This window comes from Haliotis asinina, chromosome 5 (assembly GCF_037392515.1).
Source record: "Haliotis asinina isolate JCU_RB_2024 chromosome 5, JCU_Hal_asi_v2, whole genome shotgun sequence".
Lineage (NCBI taxonomy): Eukaryota > Metazoa > Mollusca > Gastropoda > Lepetellida > Haliotidae > Haliotis > Haliotis asinina.
Window position 1 is genome coordinate 23,062,981 of NC_090284.1, and position 21,574 is coordinate 23,084,554.

The 21,574-nt window shown below is 38.3% G+C and overlaps 1 protein-coding gene across 1 annotated transcript in view; it reads right to left on the reverse strand.

The window, feature by feature from the left end:
• Nucleotides 1-21,574, reverse strand: part of LOC137283509 (polycomb protein SUZ12-like) — a 57,153-nt gene that overhangs the window by 25,472 nt on the left and 10,107 nt on the right. The window contains exon 3 of the mRNA XM_067815049.1: nucleotides 9,969-10,033. Coding sequence (XP_067671150.1) covers nucleotides 9,969-10,033 — 65 coding nt within the window. The remainder of the gene's footprint in view (nucleotides 1-9,968; nucleotides 10,034-21,574) is intronic.

Here is a 21,574-nt window from a genome sequence, read left to right on the forward strand (position 1 = left end):
TGTTTCATTGGCAAGGTGAAGTTATGAGGATTCGCAATCGTAATTTCACTTGATCTGATTTATATTTTTCTTTATAGCGAATTTCGCAGAAAACGGACTGCAAGTCATAACATGTTTAAAAAATTGTTGATAAAGTTATTTTGTTTTGCTATTTTACTAGTAGATATGGTATTCTGGACAATGATTATGGGGCCAAATTTAAAGGCCTAGCTGGGCAAAATACGGTAATTTTCATATTTGTTAAATCTACACACATGTATATATAATGACGCATAACAAGCTAAGGCGACATAATCTCCCACCACATATCATCAAATTAAACTCAAAAAGTAATGAAAATGAAGGTAGAAGTTTGAGATGAAGTTAAATGAGCCTTCCCAAGATGAAGCTTGGTGATGAATAAGAAAATCCAGCGACCAGTTCTTGAGATATCGTGTTGACAAGCTTAACATGCAGGGGAACATGCTGAAATCATAAAAGTGTCTCCGTGACCTTGAACATTAAGGTCAACCAAATCTACTGGGCCCTGCACCTTCCCTAGATGAAGCTTGATGTCGAATGTGAAGATCCAGAGAAAGGGTCTTGAGGTATCTCGCTGACAAGCTTTATATGCTGCTCAACATGCTGAAATGTTCAAAGTGTCGCCATAACCGTGGAAATTATGTGAAGGTCACCAAAATCGACCGAGCCCTGCACCTTCCCAAGAATAATCTTGGTCTTGCATGTGAAGAAAATCCAGTAAATGGTTCTTGAGATACCTTGCTGAAAAGGGTGAAAGGTTAAAGTCCCCTTGTGACCTTGAAATGAAGGTGAAGGTCACCAAAACCTGAATGAGGTCCGTCTTTTACTGTGATAAACCTTGGCACCAAAGAATCGAGTGAATGGTTCTTCAAATATTCCAATTCGTACGAACGCACGGACGGAGCCTAATACTATAATCCACGCTTCACGCAAAACGCGGGGCGGAGGATAAAAAGCAAAGAAACTCACAAACCCATTCTATTTCGGCGGTTACTTTTTAAACGGGATAAATACTCTGTCATGTAACAATCAAACTAGGTCTACAGTGTGATGAGCAAACACAACATCCATTTGACCTCACATCCTAACGTTCGGGGTACATTTTCATAATCAATTCAGGATTTCACATCTCAGTTTAGTTTGGGGGTGCGTGTGGCATCAGAAATAAACACCAGCACTTACACGGCCCCAATATATGAGATTTTTATTGACATTATCCAAGGAGAATGACACGAAAAGGGTATTTTGAAACCTACCTTATCAACAGTTTCAAAACACCCCTAAGATATTCGGGTTACAATTTGTCTTCAGTAACTCGTGCTTGTCGTAAGAGGCGACTAACGGGATCGGGTGGTCAAACTCGCTGACTTGGCTGACACGTCATCGTATCCCATTTTCGTTGACCGATGCTCATGACGTTGATCACTGGATTGCTTAGTCCACACTCGATTATTCACAGACCACCGCCATATAGCTGGAACATTGCTGAGTGCTGCGTTAAACATCTAACCACGCTGAACAGACAGATCAAATTACCAAAAGGGAGATCGGTATTAACGGTCAACGCCTCTTTTGATAAAATATGGTTCAAGATCCAACATACGATCTCCATGACGTTGGAGCTACGATCTTGTAAGATATGTAACGTAACCCGAATAGAACTAAAACATAGATTTACTCTCGTTTTATAAGTTTATAAACAACGAGCACTACACAACGGCATTCCCTGGCAATCAAGATTTATTGTTTTATAGCCGATTACTGCCTTGGGTGTCATGAACGTAAAGCTACATTTGGTAATTCGTAAAAAACATATTTATACACGCATAAATCGTCAGGTAAAATACACCCATTTAACAAAACCAGCAAGATCTATTCAAATTACGTCATCTATAGTCTGAGACGAGTCATGTTCACTGACGTTGGCAAATCCATACCTCCATGAAATAAAACCATGGCAATACATCGAATCACGCATGTTAAATTGAATGGGACGGAATAAATGAAAACACGCTGTACGTTGCAACAGATGTCTTGTTTCTATATACCCATCTGTGTAGCACTGTATCGGCGTGTACAAAATGAACATCTTGTTATCCTTCTTACAGAGCACTTTTTCCTGCTATCTGATAATTACATACCAAAGATTTGAAACCTGAATTCTATTTCTGCTTAAGTGATACGAGATCCCAAAAGAGTACATACACATTCTAAGTGTTTACTTGAGACTTCCCTCGAACTGCAATGTTCGCGTTAACCTCAGGAACCTGTGTTTTTCACGAGGAAAAAAATACGTGCTTCCCTGAACGTATGGATTCTGATATAATTAATTTTAGAAAGAACCTTTAAACAGCGACTAAACCAAACAATACATTTTGAAATAAAATATTCACATTTTCTTCTGCAAGCACTCGTTCAAAACCTACCGCGAACACGGAACTGAAACCATGCGATAAGGGCCATGTGAGTATGATATAACAGTAAATTTGTGGATATATCAGATGTGCACCTCAAATGCTTGAACCATATATGGACTCGAACTCGGTACTCTGGGTGGAGTAGAGATTCATTAGCCACGAGACTTTCCCCGCCATTTTCAGAATGTCAGAAGTACATTAAAATCGGACTGAAAAGGTCAGCTTAACTGGTAACTGGGTGTCGACACCTAAGTAGCCAATCCCAATGATGGCCGACTCTTCAAACGGGTCAGTGAGTTTAGTTTCATGCAATTTAAAGACAATATTCCTGCAATATCACGGAGGTGGACACCAGAATTAGTACCCATTTGGGGAATCGAACCCAGGTCTTCGGCGTGACGAGCGAACGCCTTAACCATTAAACTTCCCCATCGGCCCTAAAACTGGTCCGGCAGTATAAAGTTGTTCATAGTACAGAAGCTATACGAATTGCTATATATCTCGGGTTCGTTTGCAACAGGAAGCCATCGCCAAACTGTTTCGAGTCTGCAACTGTCGTACGTTTTAGGCTCAAGAATGGGACTTGGTATAGGCGATACTCCAAGAGCCCATTCAGTTTCTTGAGCGCCGCCAGAATATAAACTGAAAGGTTTTCCTAAAGAACACCGCCATCAACTTGCTATTCTCGTCAGCGTTGACACAGTTTCTGAAATGCATTTAAGGTCTCAATATCAAACAGACATTATCTCAGCAATCACGCGTTCCCCGATCCTATGCCTATTATAGTCATAAAATCTCCCACTTGATCACGTGACTGAATTTCAAACACGAAAACCTGCCACGTTGATGACTATGGAGTTAATTAAGAGAGCCGACAATTTTTCTCCTTTTCTGCATGGTGTCACCCCTGACATTTTGTGCTGCGTTCGAACAGACACGTTATTTTCAGGTATTGACAAAGATGGCTTATATATGGGTTGTACTTCTCACAAGAGTCTGTCGTGGTTGACATGCTTCCCATGAAGTCAGAAATGCTTTCAACACGATACTGTCTGCACAAGGATTGTTAAAACATCAAAGTAACGTCTTTAACAAGTCGACTCAAGGAGACAATCGGAAAATTCTAATTCCCATGCTGGCTCTCGTCCTCTGAGGTAATAGCATCATATCAGAGAGTCCCGTTTTGGTGAATTAAAAAAACAGATTGATAACAGGTTGAGTCTCAAGCCCGTCGCCAACTTTTTCTTAACGCTGCATATAGATAACCAGAGTATGCTAGGGATCTGGATCAAACAGTTTGCTTGGAAGGCCAATATCAAACATTTCACGCTTTCGGTGTTCATGCAACGCAATGGTGACTGTGATGGAGATCATTTGATTATGGTTCTTCTAAAAAGACGAAATATTCTTTAAACATGGCATCAAGACAAAGAGCATCCAATAAACACAGTAAAAAGATGACTAACATGTTTGACGTATGTCCATTCAATTATAAGAGACAGCATATACAAGCACAATTGTTACAATGCTAAGAGATTTATTGATCAAGCAGGAGCAGACCGCTTGTGCAGTATCGTCACTTCAGATTTCTTAAAGACCTCCTATCTTGCTCTTGTGCAGCCTAATACGATGTATTACCATTCGTAACTCATTCTCAGTCGGTCTCATATCGCAGACCTTTTCCATATTTCGCTGCAGGAATGAATAACAAATAAATATCTCCGTCTACTGGGGCTAGACAGTTTTTGTTTGTTTGTTTTTATGCTGAGGGTGTCTTTACTTACTTTAGGTATTTATGTCATTACGACACGACATTAACACATTTCAACTTATGCTCGACCCAACCCTGCACGTATGGAATTATTTCTTGTCCAGGTAAAACTAAATAATGAAAAAAGTTTGTCCTCATATGGATGTATACAATAAGATAAGGCAACGAACCAGTTTCAAAGTACATTAATATTTATACTACATTAATATTTATAGTAGCGTGTTGCTGGGAAACTAGAGTGTAACAAAATCCCCGATGACGCGTGCAATATAGTGAGAGAAACCATTTGAATTTGGGCATAGTGCTCACAAGTAATGCATCATCCAGAAATACTCTCAGTGATTCTTTAGCCAAACTGCAAGAACTGGATGCACTCAACGCTTTAATTCCAGTGTTATGTACCTCAGCTTTCTTAAGGATGGATTCCGCACACTACACTATGACCATTCAAACCAGCCACTATCTGACAGTCTATTACACCCTATAATCTTTTGATACCATGACACGACATCCAAGTAAAAACAGAGCATTCAAGTGCAGTGTGGTGGTAAAACTCGACCATTTCTACAGGGCATTCACTTCAATCTAAAACTGTTACAGACATCAATCGTAGGATGCTTGAATTCAGACATCTCACGTGACCAGATACTTTTTATATCGACATGGAGTTCACGAACAGTTTTGCCGCGAAATGTCTTACAGAAAGATTAGATTATAAATGGTCATGGCTGACACTTCCAACCGTGTCGACAGCCTAGTGATTACCCTTGTGCAAGACTTCCCCACTAAATCATGATGAAATGTAGGCAGATGAACAGTGGATCGCATCTCCTGGTTGCTATTATGCCTAATCGTATCAAAGATCTACACCGCAAGTCGAATAGACCCTCTGTTGTACAAGTAATCATGATTCTATAATCTGTCCCGTATTGCCAATACAGCAATGTCTTGATCGCGTTGCCAGCATCACTTCGCTGAAGGCAAATTGAAAATTTCCAAAATAGTTCGATAGTTCTTTGAGCCGTTATAAAAATGTCATCTTTTAACGTCACCGGAGCTACTCAGTGAACCCTTGTAACCACTCCAACAATTTGGACAGCCTGACGTCATTCCGACGTCTTGTTACAGGAAACTGCACTGTCTACGACATGAAAGATACATTTCCCATCAACACGTCAATTTATCGCTGGAAGTAACCTGTCGCAAATGTTCCGTGTTTGCAAACAAAGACACTCGCGAAGCCAAAACCATTGCGCCGACTTGTGTACATTTACCAGGCTGCATGACAAGAAGCACGACAACAGAACGAGGCTTTTAACAAAATGAATACCTGGGTTCAAATAATGTTGAACGACCTTGAGATTTCACGTCGGAAGATAGTAAGCTCGCATACCAATGGCAATCTATTTTAAAATGATTTGAATTTATATACTTGACTTTATTTCACTAAAACCCCCTAAGTGGAAAATTTCTCCTGGCGCGAGAGCAAACATACACCAGACTGCGAGAAAAGCTATTTTACTTGCAGTATACAACCGATTTGCCGATACTTTTAAAACGAATAAAGTATTCTTGGACATTTATTGTCACAGCTCGTCTTGCATCACTGATTGTAATTTACCACACCGACAACTACGTTCCTGTTAATGGTGCCAACCCAGGCGTGATCGCCTCTACGAAGTTGTCTGGCAGTTAACAACAGGTAAACAAACATGCTTGGCACCAATAACGCTCACTGCAACAACCGGTGAAGACAAAGACAATTCGCAGTTCCATTAATGACTCATCTTTTTGAAGTGCGTTGTCAATTTTCTTTTTATCATTAGATCTGTCAAACCTGTGGTAGTGCTATTTAAGAGCCGTTTTCAGTCTCGAGTTCAAACATTCATGTATTCACATACAAATTATAGATATAACCTGTCAACCACCCGATCCCGTTAGTCGCCTCTTACGACAAGCACAGTAGGATTCTATGGCAAGCATGGGTTGCTGAAGGCCTATTCTACCCCAGGACTTTCATGGGTCCCGAATCGAACAGATTAATCATACAATTCTCGTATTTCTGAGTGCAGGTTGAACTAGGTGAAGTACAGTGAACTGGGTAAGAACGATGAGTGCAGGGTCGTTTCACCTGAGACGTGAGGGGCAGCCAGTCCTTGCCTAGGGATCATGATTCCGTAATAAGCAACATTAACGTAAGACACGGTTTGGGGATCAACCACTGACCTACTTGCTCTAGCCAGACGCACTATCCACTGTACCATTTCTTGTTACGTAATCACGTATCCTGGATAAAATGTGTGCTGAAGTGACTATTCAAACAGCGCCCTGTTGCTGTGATGTGTAAATTCATTCTATTGTTGTGCCATATGTGAAAATTTGTTTCATTGTTCATGTGAAGAATAGATTCGTTCCCGTGATGTCCTGTGTAAATTCGTTCTATTGTTTTTGTCCTGTGTAAATTCGTTCTATTGTATATGTCCTGTGTAAATTCGTTCTATTGTTTATGCGCTGTGTAAATTCGTTCTATTGTTTATGCGCTGTGTAAATTCGTTCTATTGTATATGTCCTGTGTAAATTAATTCTATTGTTTATGCGCTGTGTAAATTCGTTCTATTGTTTATGTCCTGGGTAAATTCGTAATATTGTTGATATCCTGTGTGAATTCATTTTAGTGTTGATGTCCTGTGTAAGGTAAGACATCCTGTTCTTGGTGTGCCTTGTACATTCGTTCAACTGGTGTTCTGTGTCAGTTCGTTCTATTGTTAATGTGCCGTCTAAATTTGTTCTACTGATGTGCTGTGTAAATTAGTTCTGTTTTCGACGTGCTGTGCTAATGGTTCTATTGTTGATGAACAGTGTAAATTCTTTGTTTTATGTGTGTCAATTCCTTTTACTGCAAATGAATGTGTAACGTACGACATGTGATGTGTAAATTCATTTCATTGCTGATGTCAGCTCGTTAAGACCCACTAATTCTATGAATGAATTCATGAATTCTTTTTCAAGTGCGGTGACACAGTATCTATGTTGTGATGTGAAATCACATTGTTCATGTGACTGCCAGTTTTTTACTGTTGCTCTCACGTTGACACTATTTGCATTTCAATGCTTCACAATCGCATACACTGTGATACGTCCAAGGTCTTGGCGCTTGTTCCATAATATCAACATGACATACTGACATAATGATTCAAAGAACTAGTAAGGTGGAACATCTACTGAAGTTCTTCTGGCTTTCAGTGGTGGGTCTTCAAGACAGTGGCTCATTGTGGACTGGGCCCCTCATTGTTGTGCTGATGGCTGTTGTTGTTGTGCCTGGTGGATTGTTGCTTACGTGGTCAACCACTTGTTTTCTTTCTCCAGACCCTTCATACTCTGGCATGGCAAAGTTGGCATACGCCTGACTGCTTCACCTACAAATCAGCTACTTCTAATCCCACAGCTGGATTAAAACAATCTTATAACGCCTCTTTATGGGAACTGAGGTTACACCAGTGAACAGGTTTGTGAGGACAGGTAGTTGCAAAGTGTCTGTGTAATAGCTTGGGAATTTGTGTATAGATTTGTTTGTATGCTGCTCCCTATTCTAGCAATATCATAGCTTCACACCCTGGAACATCTGAGGAATAAAACATGAAACATGCACCCTAGGTGTATGAGGATGAACACTTGACTCACTACTCAAAAAGCATTGCAGTTAGAGACTAGGTGGAGAACTGATAGAATGGAACTTATTCAGAAGGTAATAAATATCTATGTCCAGTTTTCTTTTCACAGACTCAATTTTGAACATCCTGACAAAATGTGTTGTAACAGAAGAAAGCAAACCATTTGTTTTCCCGGGTAACTGAAACAAATTGTCAAAACAATTTGCATGTTAAGGAGCAGAAGGCTGAAAAAATATCAGGGACCAGCTAAAAAAGAATTTAAATGGCAATTCCCTGTGTACCTTTCATAATTCTGAGACTGACTGTCATTCAAAAACTTTAACGATAATTTACATAGGATAATCACTTCATGTTCCCCACACTTGGCATTCCTCAGAGGAACTGTTTCAGCCATGGCTTATCCCGGATGTAAACATTTATAAGAAGAACATCTGTCATGAAAAGACAGCTGCTTTTTCTCTCCATAGAATAATGATGACATATAGAGCACAGTAACTCTCCTGTCAACTGAAGGACACACCTGTCACTAAGGGACGAGTATAAGCCAAGGACTGTATGACTTTCTCATGTGATCATGACCTTTTCTAACAAAATACTGTAATAAATGAAAATGCAGTTTGCAAGGTTATGTCAAAACTAAACTGTTGAATGAATATTCATGATACTGTAGTACACAAATAGTCCACACATCATTTCAGTGTAGGGTAATAGAAGCATTTGAAATCAATTCATTTTCTAGGAAACTGATGGACTGATATAGCAATATGCGCTACAATTACTTTTTTTCATATTTTGGTACTGATATTGTGAAGTCCTCTCAAATTTTGATAAAAACATGGAAATGCCACAATATCTTTCTCAGCCAGACAGAGTATAGTAACTATATTTTCTGAGAAAACATTTGTCCATATGAATTTTCACTAGTCTTGGAAGAAATGTCATAAATGTAAGATCAAATTGTGTTGTCATTTGGTTAGGGGGATCTTAAAAGTCTTGGGTATCATCAACCTGCTCCAGTTACAAGTATGAATACAATGTTGAAATCAGGTGATGCCTGGAGCCTGTATGGTTTGATGCACTGGTACAAAAAACTACATTATAACAGTGAGTGAGTGAGTGAGTGAGTGAGTGAGTGAGTGAGTGAGTGAGTGAGTGAGTGAGTGAGTGAGTGAGTGAGTGAGTGAGTGAGTGAGTGAGTGAGTGAGTGAGTGAGTGAGGTTTAACACTTCTGTTAGTATTATTCCCATACTATCACAGTGGGGAACACAAGAAATGGGATTCACACATTGTTCCCAGCTGGGGAACTGAGCATTTTATGATTAAAAGAGGATATCTGAATGTTTGTTGACTGATTGCACTCAAAGCTTCAGTATGATCTTCTGATTGAAAATGGTTTGTAAAAAATTAAATTGTGAAATTAAGTCTGGGCTTAACAAAGCAGTGACTGATATCACGAACAAGGTACTATTACCAAAGCAAAGAAATAAGATAATGTTATATTTTGTCATTTTTTTTTTGTGATTGATTTGGAGTGAGTATGTTATAATATTGTTTTTAGCAGTATTCCTGCCATATGAGGTCAGAGGGCAGCGTCAATTTTCTTCACACATACCATCCAAGCAGCACAACGAGCTTGGCCTTCGTCGTAACAAGCAATGTCTGAACCACTTCGCTATCTGTTAAAGCTACGGTTATGATATCATAATATTCTGCTTGCAGTGAGTGATGGAGTGAATTTAGTTTTATGCCACATTCAGCAATATTCCAGCTATATGGCAGAGGTCTGTAAGTAATGGAATCTGCACCAGACAAGCCAGTGATAAACATCATATGAATTTGGGCAGTCTAAGTAAGTGACCTTGGCTCAGTATTTTTTGTTACACTGCTGTAAAGTATAGTGCGTTCGGGATACAATGACATGTGTCAAACAAATCAGCAAGCCAGACCACCCAATCCTGTTAGTCACCTCTTACAACAAGCATGGGTTGCTGAAGGCCAATTCTAATGCGGATCTTCACAGGATTGTTCTGCTTGTACTTCAGTCCCCCAACACACCAAATAATGTACATAATGTTTTTTTCAACCTACCTGCCGGCATTATTCACAGATCGACGTTGCTTCATGTACCAGAGGGACCGATGCAGGAATATTGGCTACAACAGAAAATCATTGGAATTAAAATACCTGACGTGTTTGCGAGTGCCATACAATGGTCTGCCAACACATTTTCCCTGACAACTTGGGTCTCATTGAAACTAATGAATATTATATAATTATAACATTAAACGAAATAACACATGAAGCAAGCAATTAGTGTACAAAACCATTTTTTTGTCAACAAAACTAAATACATCTGAAAATATTTTAAAAATACACCTAGCTATCAAACCAACAACTCAAACCTGATAAAAAAAGTACTAGTTTTCATATATGACACAGGATTAATGAAAATGCATTAAAATGACAGCTAATTTGACCTTTCTTTCTGATGACTAGTGAAAATATGGGTGATCCTTTTTACCCTGTACTAATATCCAGACAGTAGTATATCCAATTCTACTTACCACTTTTCAGGTGGCATTTTGTTGACATCAATTTCAATCCATGCTACATATATCTTGATACAAATGCATTGAGGACTGACACTGTGAAATTCATGGAAATACTTGTACGCAGTGTTCGAAATTAACATTGATACTTAGGCTTGGAGCCAACTGAAACCCACTTGGACCCACAGGTTTTTCATTCCCATTAACTAAGAGTATTATTTCCAGATTTAAATATAGGGCCAAAACATTCTAATCATGACCCAGAACTTTTTATAATAAAGTTCTGGGTCCTAAGGGCTTGTACCTTTTCAGGGTTAGGGCAAACACTGCTTTTAAGCATAGAAGAGTAACAGCTAATTCAAAGTCAGGTCACTTGACTCTCCATGAACACTTACAAAATATTTGTTAAATATAGGTTGACAAAAATTTCAAATGGAAACTTCACATCACTAAATTAAGAATTATATAGGTACACCATGGTACCAATGCTTCGATTCATGCAACGATGAAAATCTAAGGCGAAGATGCATAGCAACTGACAGCTTCACAATCTGAAATCCATAAATTGACGTATCAGCAATCCTGCAATTTATCTCACATGTTCGAGTCACGAGTCAGGATTGGAAATCAATGCCGGTGCATTCTGATACTTGTACTTTAAACCCAATATTATAGACAGATGTGACTGTGTGCAGCAGTGCTGAATTCAAACAAATATAGGTTTTCTTCTGTGTTGACTCCAGTTGAAAGATGCTACGTTTGTGGGAGATAAATTTATTACGGTGTGTGCACTGTACAGGGATGAGTAGCTTATCAGGATAGACAGATACACATACTGGCAGTTTCCCTCCCTCTCTCATTCAGTGTGAGTGTGAATGTGTGTGTGTGAACCTAAAATCAACACATCATTACAATACATACTTCATTTTGTCATTAATTAAGTAAAACTCCATGCAATTCCATATTTGTATGCTTATTCTGCACAACCTACATTTAAAGCTGTGTCAGATTAGATAAATATTTAGTGAGTGAGTTTAGTTTTACGCCGACTTTTAGCAATATTCCAGCAATATCACAGCGGGGGACACCAGAAAATGAGCTTCACCCATTGTACCCATGTGAAGAATCGAACCTGGGCCGGGCGTGACGAGCGAATGCAGTAACCACTAGGCTACCCCACCACCCCAATAAATATTTAGTAAAATCTGAACATTTTGTATATTTGTATACATATCCTGCACTACTTTGGATATAAGTAGCGCAGGCTTACAGGAATAGTAAACACTCAGTAAAGGCTAAGTATTTTATTATATTTGAGCATTTATCCTACACTACTTTGGATGTAAAGATTAGTTCCAAATCTATGTTTAAAACTACACCAACAATGTGTGTACATATAACACTGGACTGAAAGAGATGCATATTACTGTCACTTTCAAAATTGTTTTGCCCTTGTTATAAAACATTGTTTGTTCTAATGTCTGGTTAGACATCGCATTGTGACATAGTGTATGATTACAGTGTAGTCTTCAAGCACATCAAATACTCAGTCTTTGAGGAGAATTCATAGAGGACAGTTGATAGCTTCACAATGCAAAATCCATACATCAATGGATCTTCAATCTTGCAATTTCTTTCAAATGTGTGAATACTGCACTCAAGGTACAAAATGCTTAATTTGCTTCAGGGAACATCACATCATATATGTACATTATATATTGCAACACTGCTATGAGAACATGTCCAAATTAGCTTGTTCCTGAACATAACCTAAATAACAAGTTATGAATAACATATCAGTGTTTTGGGTAATACTATAAATATCACCAGGAAAGTGTCACAGCAAACATTCGACATATCTGAATATCATTTCATTGCTAGGATCACTTTCTGTTGCTTTGCAAAACTAGCATCAATTGTCTGATGGCTTCCACTTGCAGCTGCAGTTTAATCCATCATGAAATAGTTGTCTGTGAGAACAATAGCGGTGAAATAATCAGTGTGCCAAATTGTTTCCAAATTTGGCCAGCCACTTGCCCAAAATCTGAATGTAGAGACTAAGCATAAGATTACAAAACTAGATGACAATAAGATATTGTCGGCATGACACAGGTTTCAAAATGCTCAAAAAGGTTTACTTTTGACAAGTTAGAAAGAGAAGCAAACAATCTAAAAATGTTTTCTTGTAAGTTTACAGTTTTGGTCAATAAAATATACATTAGGAATATATTTTTTGAGCAGGGAAATTTTATATATTTTTTTCTTATTCTTGAAAAAAAAAAATACAGATTCATAAAAACAAGAAATAGAAATGGTCTGGCCTTATCAACCTTCTAAGCCAATTCTACTGACCACTCACATATTACTTGATTGTATACAGAAAATACTGCATATCAAACGTATAGGCACTGAGGTTTGATTACTTCCTCAAAGCTAAACAAATCAAAAACGGCATCTAGGCTCTGGAAATGTGAACAGCAGTTATATGCAGACCCTTTGTCAATTCAACCCTTTGTCAAACTATTGAGACAGGAATTCAGGTAAAACATGTACAGAGCTTTAGGTAGCCACACTTTACCTAAACATTTGAACTGTGATTGAGATAGATCATCCATGCTGAAAGTACAATATCTGTGCTTAAAGGTAGGATACTTGTGCTTTAAATAGCTAAATATTGCCTCAAGTATCAGAGTGGTGATTCAAGTAGGCCATCTGTTACTTTAGGTAGCTAAACTTGTCCCAGTTACAAAACTGCAAACAAAATTGTCTCCATGTTATTACCAGCTTCAAGTTACATAGCAGTGTTTCAGGTTAATTCTACCTACTTCTTATCCTTAATAAGTTGACATAATTTAGCTAACAGGTGAAATATCTGTCAGGGTCGTGTAGGAAAGTAAGGTAATTAGCACCCAAGGTGCTGCAGTCAGCACCATGCGAAGAACCAGCACAGTTCTGCTGCAGAATATCTAAAGATCTAAAGACAGTCATCTACTGACTGTCCCCTCCGTCAAGGTGACACATTTTGATGAGAGGGAGAAATCATTGTCATAACTGCCCCAAAACCGGAAAACATGACATGCTTTTTCAAGTTTCAAGACCACACTACAGCAGGGGTAGGAATAACCCATTGCCCCACGTCCCTGCCAGAATTTTTTTTTTCCGGCTCGGTAAAGAATTTGTATATCATGCTGTATCTGTGTCCAGTTGACTTTCCAAAGATAAGTATGTTACATACTTCAAAAACAACAAGAAAATCAGCTGGAATAGTGGAAAAATTATCAGGGCAAGTGATTTTACATGTGCCATTGTACTGGAGTACACAAGCAATTGTAAAGTTATTTCCACACTTGCAAAGAGTTCTCTGTCTTGTCTCATCCATTCTTCAAACTAAGAACTTTGTCTTCCTCTTATTTTCAAGCTCTTTGAGCATACTACAGTGTGGACAATGTGCTTAAGAAGTGGACTATTATATTTTCTCTTGACCTGCACAACAATGTTCCCAAAACCAGTCCCGTGTCATAGGTATATGTTTCTATGTCAAACTGGACCATGGACGTCAACAGTAACAACATTCCATCAAGGGTTATCTCCCTTGTTTGTACTGTTTGAAAACAAATGCTAGATATGACAACACAATTTGGTTTTGCAATGTTCCAGCTGGAGTTGACACTCCAGAAATTCATGCCACCACTATGTAAAAGATGTAACGCATACATGGTGTACATGGTGTACTAGATCTATGGCCGTCACTGACCACAAGAATGTGTCATCTCTCTCTCTGTTTATCAGCGTGATTCTGAGAAAAACTTATGAGAACTCATCCAGAATAAAGTAGCAGAAATTCACCCTATCTTCCCCTATCATTTTACTTGCCCTGCCTTGATGCCAGCATCCCAAAATGTCTCACTTTCTCACCTGGTTCTGTAGTCTGTCATGACACTTTATAGCAGTTCTGACTGGTGCGTTGACTTCCACCTGAGAGGAGTCAGCAACAGAAACACTGTTACTTCTAGGCCACAAATGCCACTTCTACAACAGTGTACCATAAACAATCTTCACACTCACTTCAACAAGAGTCCATGTGCTGACCTGATGTAGAACATCTTCCGTAACTTCTTGCTTAGTCTAATGCGAGTGTCGTCTTCAAGGCCACAGTAGTCCCAGAGATCTACACCACTTCAGTATAGGTTATACTGACCTAACCTTAACACCCAAGTTGATACAAGTGTCATGTTAATACAGCTGCAATTGCTTACCTTATTCTGTGTAATTGAAGAGTTCTTGAAAGATACAAAATTTGACAATTTAATTTGTTGTGCTCCTTTATTTCAATCTAGGACTGTTGCACAGTTTTAGAAACTTTTCGTGCTGCATCCTAAGGTGTGAACCATAAAATTGCAAGTTCACAAATATGAAAGTCATGCCAACACGATCAGCAGCCATTTTGATTGTCTCCTTCTTTCATTAGAGGACTGTAATGAATAATACTTAGACTACATTTATTTAGACTGCTTGTGGATACCAAATTTTTGGAAGATGAATATGTTTTGCAGTTTACTGAAAAAATCTAAACCTGGAACAATGATCTCAAAGGTTGATAATCATAGCAAATCTGTAATCTGCAGATTCTCAGTCAGAATCACTTTTGTACCAACCAATAGTACACAATTCATCATGATTCCACAGAAAGGTATGGTTGTACCCATTACATGACATATTTGACCCACAATCACTTCTTTCAGTCAAACAAATAATTCCAGTAGCCTAATCTGCCTTCATGACCTTGCAGATAACATCATGCACCGAAGCTCAATGGCTGCTCTTTCCGCGGGCTGGACAAGTTGCATGCAGAAAATAAATTTTACATGCAATAATATTCTAGCCATATAGTGGTAGCTTGTTGTTACCAGACTGGGCCCATTTGCACAAAGCGATCTTAGCGCTAAAATGATTGTAACTCCCATTCTCCAACATGGGCTTAAGATAGTTGTAGTGCTAAGATCCTTATGTGCAACTAGGCCCAGGGCGCTGTTGTACAATAGAACCTTAGCAATAAGAGTACCTTACCTCTACATTAAGGCATCAGAGTTATGGTCACTTTAGCGCTAAGATCGCTTTGTACAACGACACCCTTGTTCGTATCCATAATGCATTAACAATTGGAGGCAGCCAATTTTCGAGGTGACAGAACAAGATAAATATAGCAGATGAGATTATAGTAATGTCCTCTTGTTTTTTTTTTTATCAAAATATAAAGGATCCTTAAGTATTACATTTTTCTTTTAATTCACCAGCTTAAAAAATGTCAAACAAACAGATCAGTGGATAAAATGACTTGAGTGTATCAAACATGGAAAGAGAATAACACAACAGAAATACTTTAAAAAGGGATTGTAACTTTTGCCCAATTTGGAAAATGTCAACATGTGGTCCAGTCTTTCTCTTCCATGAGCACAATTACAAATTTGAAGTTGCAGGCTCTTCGTTTTATGATCCAGTTTAAGCGATTGAAAGTTGCCATTTTTACTGTTTCAGTATTATGTTTAAGTTGTTATTTCCGCAATTAATGTGGACTATTCAGCATTTTTCTGTACAGTGGGAAAGCTTTCTATGGCAGACCTGAAGCTATCTCAGTTGTGTACAAAAACTACAATAAACATGCTATGTCAACCAGGTCACAGAGTCTGATCATCTGATCCATAAAGTAAAGGCTGGTGGTGTTTTAATGCCAAACTCAGCAATATTCCAGCTCGTTGATGTCAGTAAATAATAGCGTCTTGACCAGACAATCCAGTGACTGACATGAGCATCGATCTACGTAATTGGGATATGATTACATGCATCAAACTCATCACTGAGCCTGACGGCCCGATCACAATGACCGCAATCACCACTTCACACATCAATTCATTTAGTAACCTTCTACCCAGAAATGATCATCAATGAAAACTAACGTATTCTAACTGAGTTCAGTTTTACGATTCTTTTAGCAATATTCCAGCAATATCAAGGCAGGGAACACCAGAAATGAGTGTCGCACATTGTACCCTTGAGGAGAATCAAACCCAGGTCTTCGGCGTGATGAGTGAATGCTTTAAGTTTAAGAGAAGGCTACCTGATTGCCCCAAAACATTCTGAACTGACACAGCAGTATACACATCTGTGATGACAATATAATCCATGTTAATTCTTGCACTTCATACATCCTGAATCACACCTACAGATACAGCCCTTCTGCAGTAAATATTGTTTATAACCTGCTTCTACCCATCTTGGAGGACACCATTAGCATTTATTTCCTGTCTCCTAACATACTAATATTCACAGAACATTAGTAAGCTGACCTACGCCATTCATTCTAGTACATATGCCAGAAGCACATCCTAACACTCACACTATTTGTGAATCTTATCATAATAACTGACTCATTTTCATCTCATGTAAATTTTAATGTGTTGTGAAGTACTTTTCGTCCTAGTAGCAAACCATATGAATAGCATCAGCATCTGTCCAATCTGGAAAGTAGCCTTTTCTAACAAAACACACAATGAAACGTTTGACTAACTACAAACCCTAGCCACTATTGAACAATATTAAGCTTTTCGTTTCCCCCAGGCAGAACACAGTTTGATTCGCAATAGAAGGGAATGTACTGCATGAAATTTTGCATTACACAATACAATTCTTTCTTCCAAAATATCCAACCTGATGTAAATGATTTCATTAATTCAAGAAACTAGACTAGCACTTTGTTTAAGCATTAACGAAATTGAATAACATTATTTGACAGCCAATATTTGATGTGATAACATCAAGAAAAATACTCTAATAAATAATAACAACCGCTTAATATTTTATCACATGTTCAATAATGGCTGGTGACTTATAACACTGGCAGACTGGGTGTAACACTGTCATGTAAAATTTGTAATAAAGTATGTAACGTAAACTACAATTTTACAGCTTAGCTATCAACAATTAGTGTATGCATGAAGGCATCGTTTTTGTCTAATAAAGTTTCAGGCTCTTCAAGTAAACTGCAAGATATGTCATACTTGGGATAACACTTTCTCACTCAGGCACAGATGCTAGTACCTTTGTTGGGTGGATTCCAAAGATTCCAAGATTCCAAGCCAGACTTTTATGTTAGTGCATTCCCACACAACACTGAATCTGAATGAACCATGACTTACATACCTCAAAATAAAATATGTAGACACATCACTACTTACTACCATTCTTCTAACACTGCAATGACTATGTCTACATTCTTAAACTCTTGAGTATTTGAATATAATTTAAATAAATGTTGTCAATAACAGGGCATTTGTACATCAATCGGAAATTTTAAAAAACATTCTCTTAAATAAAAAGAAAAACAAACAAAAATAGGTAACTTCTATTATTTGCCTGTTAAATATCCTGCCCCAAATGCACAAGAGTGACATGTTTCAGTCATGAACTGAATGTACCAGTGGACCTTTTGTCTCCTATTCACTGCAGTTTATGGATAGCCCAAGCAAATATGAATTAAAACATGATGAAGGATTTTGCTGACATTTACTGTGTTGTCTGATTTATTTACTGATAACTACAGTCAAGGTGACAGTTTTTAGACAAACATATTAAGTGCATTAAGTTTTGTTTGCCAGAAAGGGGAAAAACACCACGCTGATATTTAAAAATGAGGATTTCTTAATGTTGTGAGACTTGTAACCAAACTTAAATTTTGGGATGGTGGAATAAAAAATCCCCCATATCAATCTTTACACATTATTTTTTAAGATAAGATGTGTAACCATGTTTAAGAAACAGTCTAGCTTAATTTAGAAGACAGCATATCTGTTGGTCTTTACGGTTTGCAGTGATTGATCAAGAGAGCACTAAAGCAAACAGAAATCTAAAATGTACTGTGAATTTCCCTCCCCTTGGCCCATGTGTCTCAGATAAATATGAAAAAAATATACATTTCAGCCCACAGTTTTCAGTGTAACAGTGTTCCCATAATATCACCCCTCTCTGAAAAAAGCTCACTTCAGCTGGTAAAGCATGTGACATTTCTGTGTTGAAACCCCAGCCGCTTATTTATAGCATATGTCTGTTCTCCATCATTCTCTAAGTCATTGTTAAAAAGTGAGTGAGTGAGTTTAGGTCGCACGTAACAATATTTTAGCTATGTGGCAGTGGTCTGTAAATAATCGAGTCTGGACCAGACAATACAGTGACCAAAAGCATGAGCATCGATCTGCACAATTGGGAACCAATGACACGTGTTAACCAGATCAGCGAGTCTGACCACTCAATCCCGTTATGAGCACAGTCGTCTTTTATGGCCTCGTCTACCCCAGGACCTTCAAGGATTCCTAAAACAAAACCTCCCTGGTCCCTCCCTGGATGTTTCAACACACTGACCCAAGTGTCTCTAAGACATTGTCAAAAAGGATTTCTTAAACAAAATCTGCTACGGTTTTGGGACCCCTCTTTTTTTCATTACAAAAGTCATCTCATTTTTTAACAGATCACCTGATTGTCTCTAAGACATTGTTATGAAGGAGGATTTCTTTAGCAAAACCTGTTTGGTCTTGTGACCCTGTGTTTCCATTACATAAATCATATGATTATTTAACTCCCTGACCCAAATGTATGTTCTGGGCATGGCCCTTGTATGTCACACAGCAGCACCTTGACTAACGCTTAGTCACTAAAAATAAATAACTATGACAGTTCCAAACAAACTTATTCAAATTAAAAAAGGAGCCCCAGGCAGACCATAGATCCTGAACCTGAGGAAATCTAGACTTGCCTTATTTAGTGCAATAGCAGCACACAGAGGGCTTGGCAGTAGGTTAATTCATGTGGTTCAATGACTGAGACAGACTATGCTATGCTTAACTGGGTTTCCTGAACAGCCTTGAGTTCACTAAGTAATGCGCTGTGATATGGATGAGGGGTCCTGTGTGACACTGATAAAAATGTACTTGCCAGACCTGTGCAATGTACTGAAGATCTGCATTCATATGAGACTTCCAATGATTTTACTATCAGCTTATCAGTAACATGTGAACAAGGAGCCAGGTGGGTCTGATGCTGTAAAACTGACGAACAAGTTTGTTTGTTGTATAAAGCACCAACACTCCTGCTACAGGGCAGTGGTCTGCATGTATTTGAGTTTGGACCAATGATCAACACCATCAGCATCAATCTATCCAATTGGGAATAATCGAGTCCAGCCCACACAAACCAATGATTAACGAGATGAGCATTGATCTATAGAATTTGGATACGATTGTGTCAATTAAGTCAGCAAGTCTCGCCATCTGATCCATTCGTAACTAACTGTGTCATTCCGGCAAGCTGGATGGAGTCTCGTACTCCTCTCAAGGCCATGTCTATGACTGGGTCCTGTCTAAGCGCAAACGTGCATGGAGATGTAAACAGTCTAGTACTCTTATCAAGGAAAGGTAACACTGGCTCTTAGAATATCCTACATCCTGTGGACAAAACAGCAATACTGTCATTCCCCTTTGCAAATATGTTTCAGTGTTGAAAGTCGTTTATCCTTTAGCTCAAAGAGTATGTTTAAACTGTGCTTGGTATAGTTTAGCGAAGTTTCAAATTTCAGCAGTTCTCTACCATTTTCATGCTTTGAAATGCCCTTTACTACACACGATTTGATTGGTTTACCATGACACTTGGCAATAATGGCTACAGGAGTGATGCTTGTTTACTCTAACAATATACTGGCCATCTCATGAAGGATCAATCCTTAACTTAAGTACTCAGCATTTAAAGCACCTGACAGGTAACCGCAGGAGTGGGTGGGTGGGTGGGTGAGAGTGAGTGAGTGAGTGAGTGAGTGAGTGAGTGAGCTGACCCTGCTTTCGGTACTATGGCCGGACACTCCGGAATTGTGAGGGCTCCACACAACAATGTCATTTGGAATTGAAGCAGGTCTTTGTCAACTTTGTGTGAATAGTATTTGGTGCAGACCATCCCCTAAATTTCAAAGAAAGGAAACTAACAGGTTTTGACTTTGGGTAGTCAGAAGTATTTGAAGCAGTGCTCCAGATAATATTTTAACACCAACAGTACGTGCTGATTATGCTTTCGATAAAGAAGTACTGGAAAACCTTAGAGCAAATATAGAGAATAGAATGGGATTTTTTATCAGTAATCTTGTGTTTAATTTCATATAAGCACAACAACATTGCTGCTCTTCTGTAAACAGGTGAATAAACAATGAAACAACACTTTTTCAGATAAGAACATTTGTAAATGATTCCAAGATAGGTACACTATTGATGTGATATACATCTGCTACATTTTCTAAATTATTTCCTACAGTATTGGGCATATCTTTTATCATACATACATAGATATGGCCGTTATCTGAAGCCCTGAGACGAATGGCACATGAATATTGTAAGTAAGCATATCTCATCTTTCTTCCAGTTTACCTATTGTCATGAACAATTTGCTTTGAATAAGTTAAGATGTAATGCTGTACACTGGAAGAGAAAGCAATATATTGCATCGCTGGAGTTTGCCTGTAACAATGACTGACTAGGCCAACCCTATTCAGGCTGTTCTTCAGATTAGTGCTACTACAACACTAAAGATACATTTTGTGGTTTTGATGCAAGGAATCTCTAAATTAGGTCTTATGGATTGGGATACTTAGGTGTTTTTTTTAACAATTCATAGGATGTAAAACATAATTACTGAGCCAAAATGACAGAAATTCAATACTAGGTATACACTAAAAATCATGGGGTTATCATTTCATGACATCTCCTTCTCTCATGGAAATATTTATATAAAAACCAACACACAATTCACTGTACATCAAACTCACCAATAATAGCACCTGTATAAACTCTTAATCACAATCAATTACTCTGCACATCACCTTACTCTACTCCCATCACTTTCAGATAATCCAATGTACATCAACCCTAGTAATTGTACATACTCTGCAAGCAGTAGTGTATATATTTTCCATGATTTAAACTGTTGTATGATTCGCTTGATAATGGTGTTAGCACCTACCCTGAAATGTCACACTCACTGCAATAAAGAAAGAGGTTGACTATTCATAGAACTTGTTTTTCCTTCAACTTGCTTGACAACTGCGTTAGTATCTAT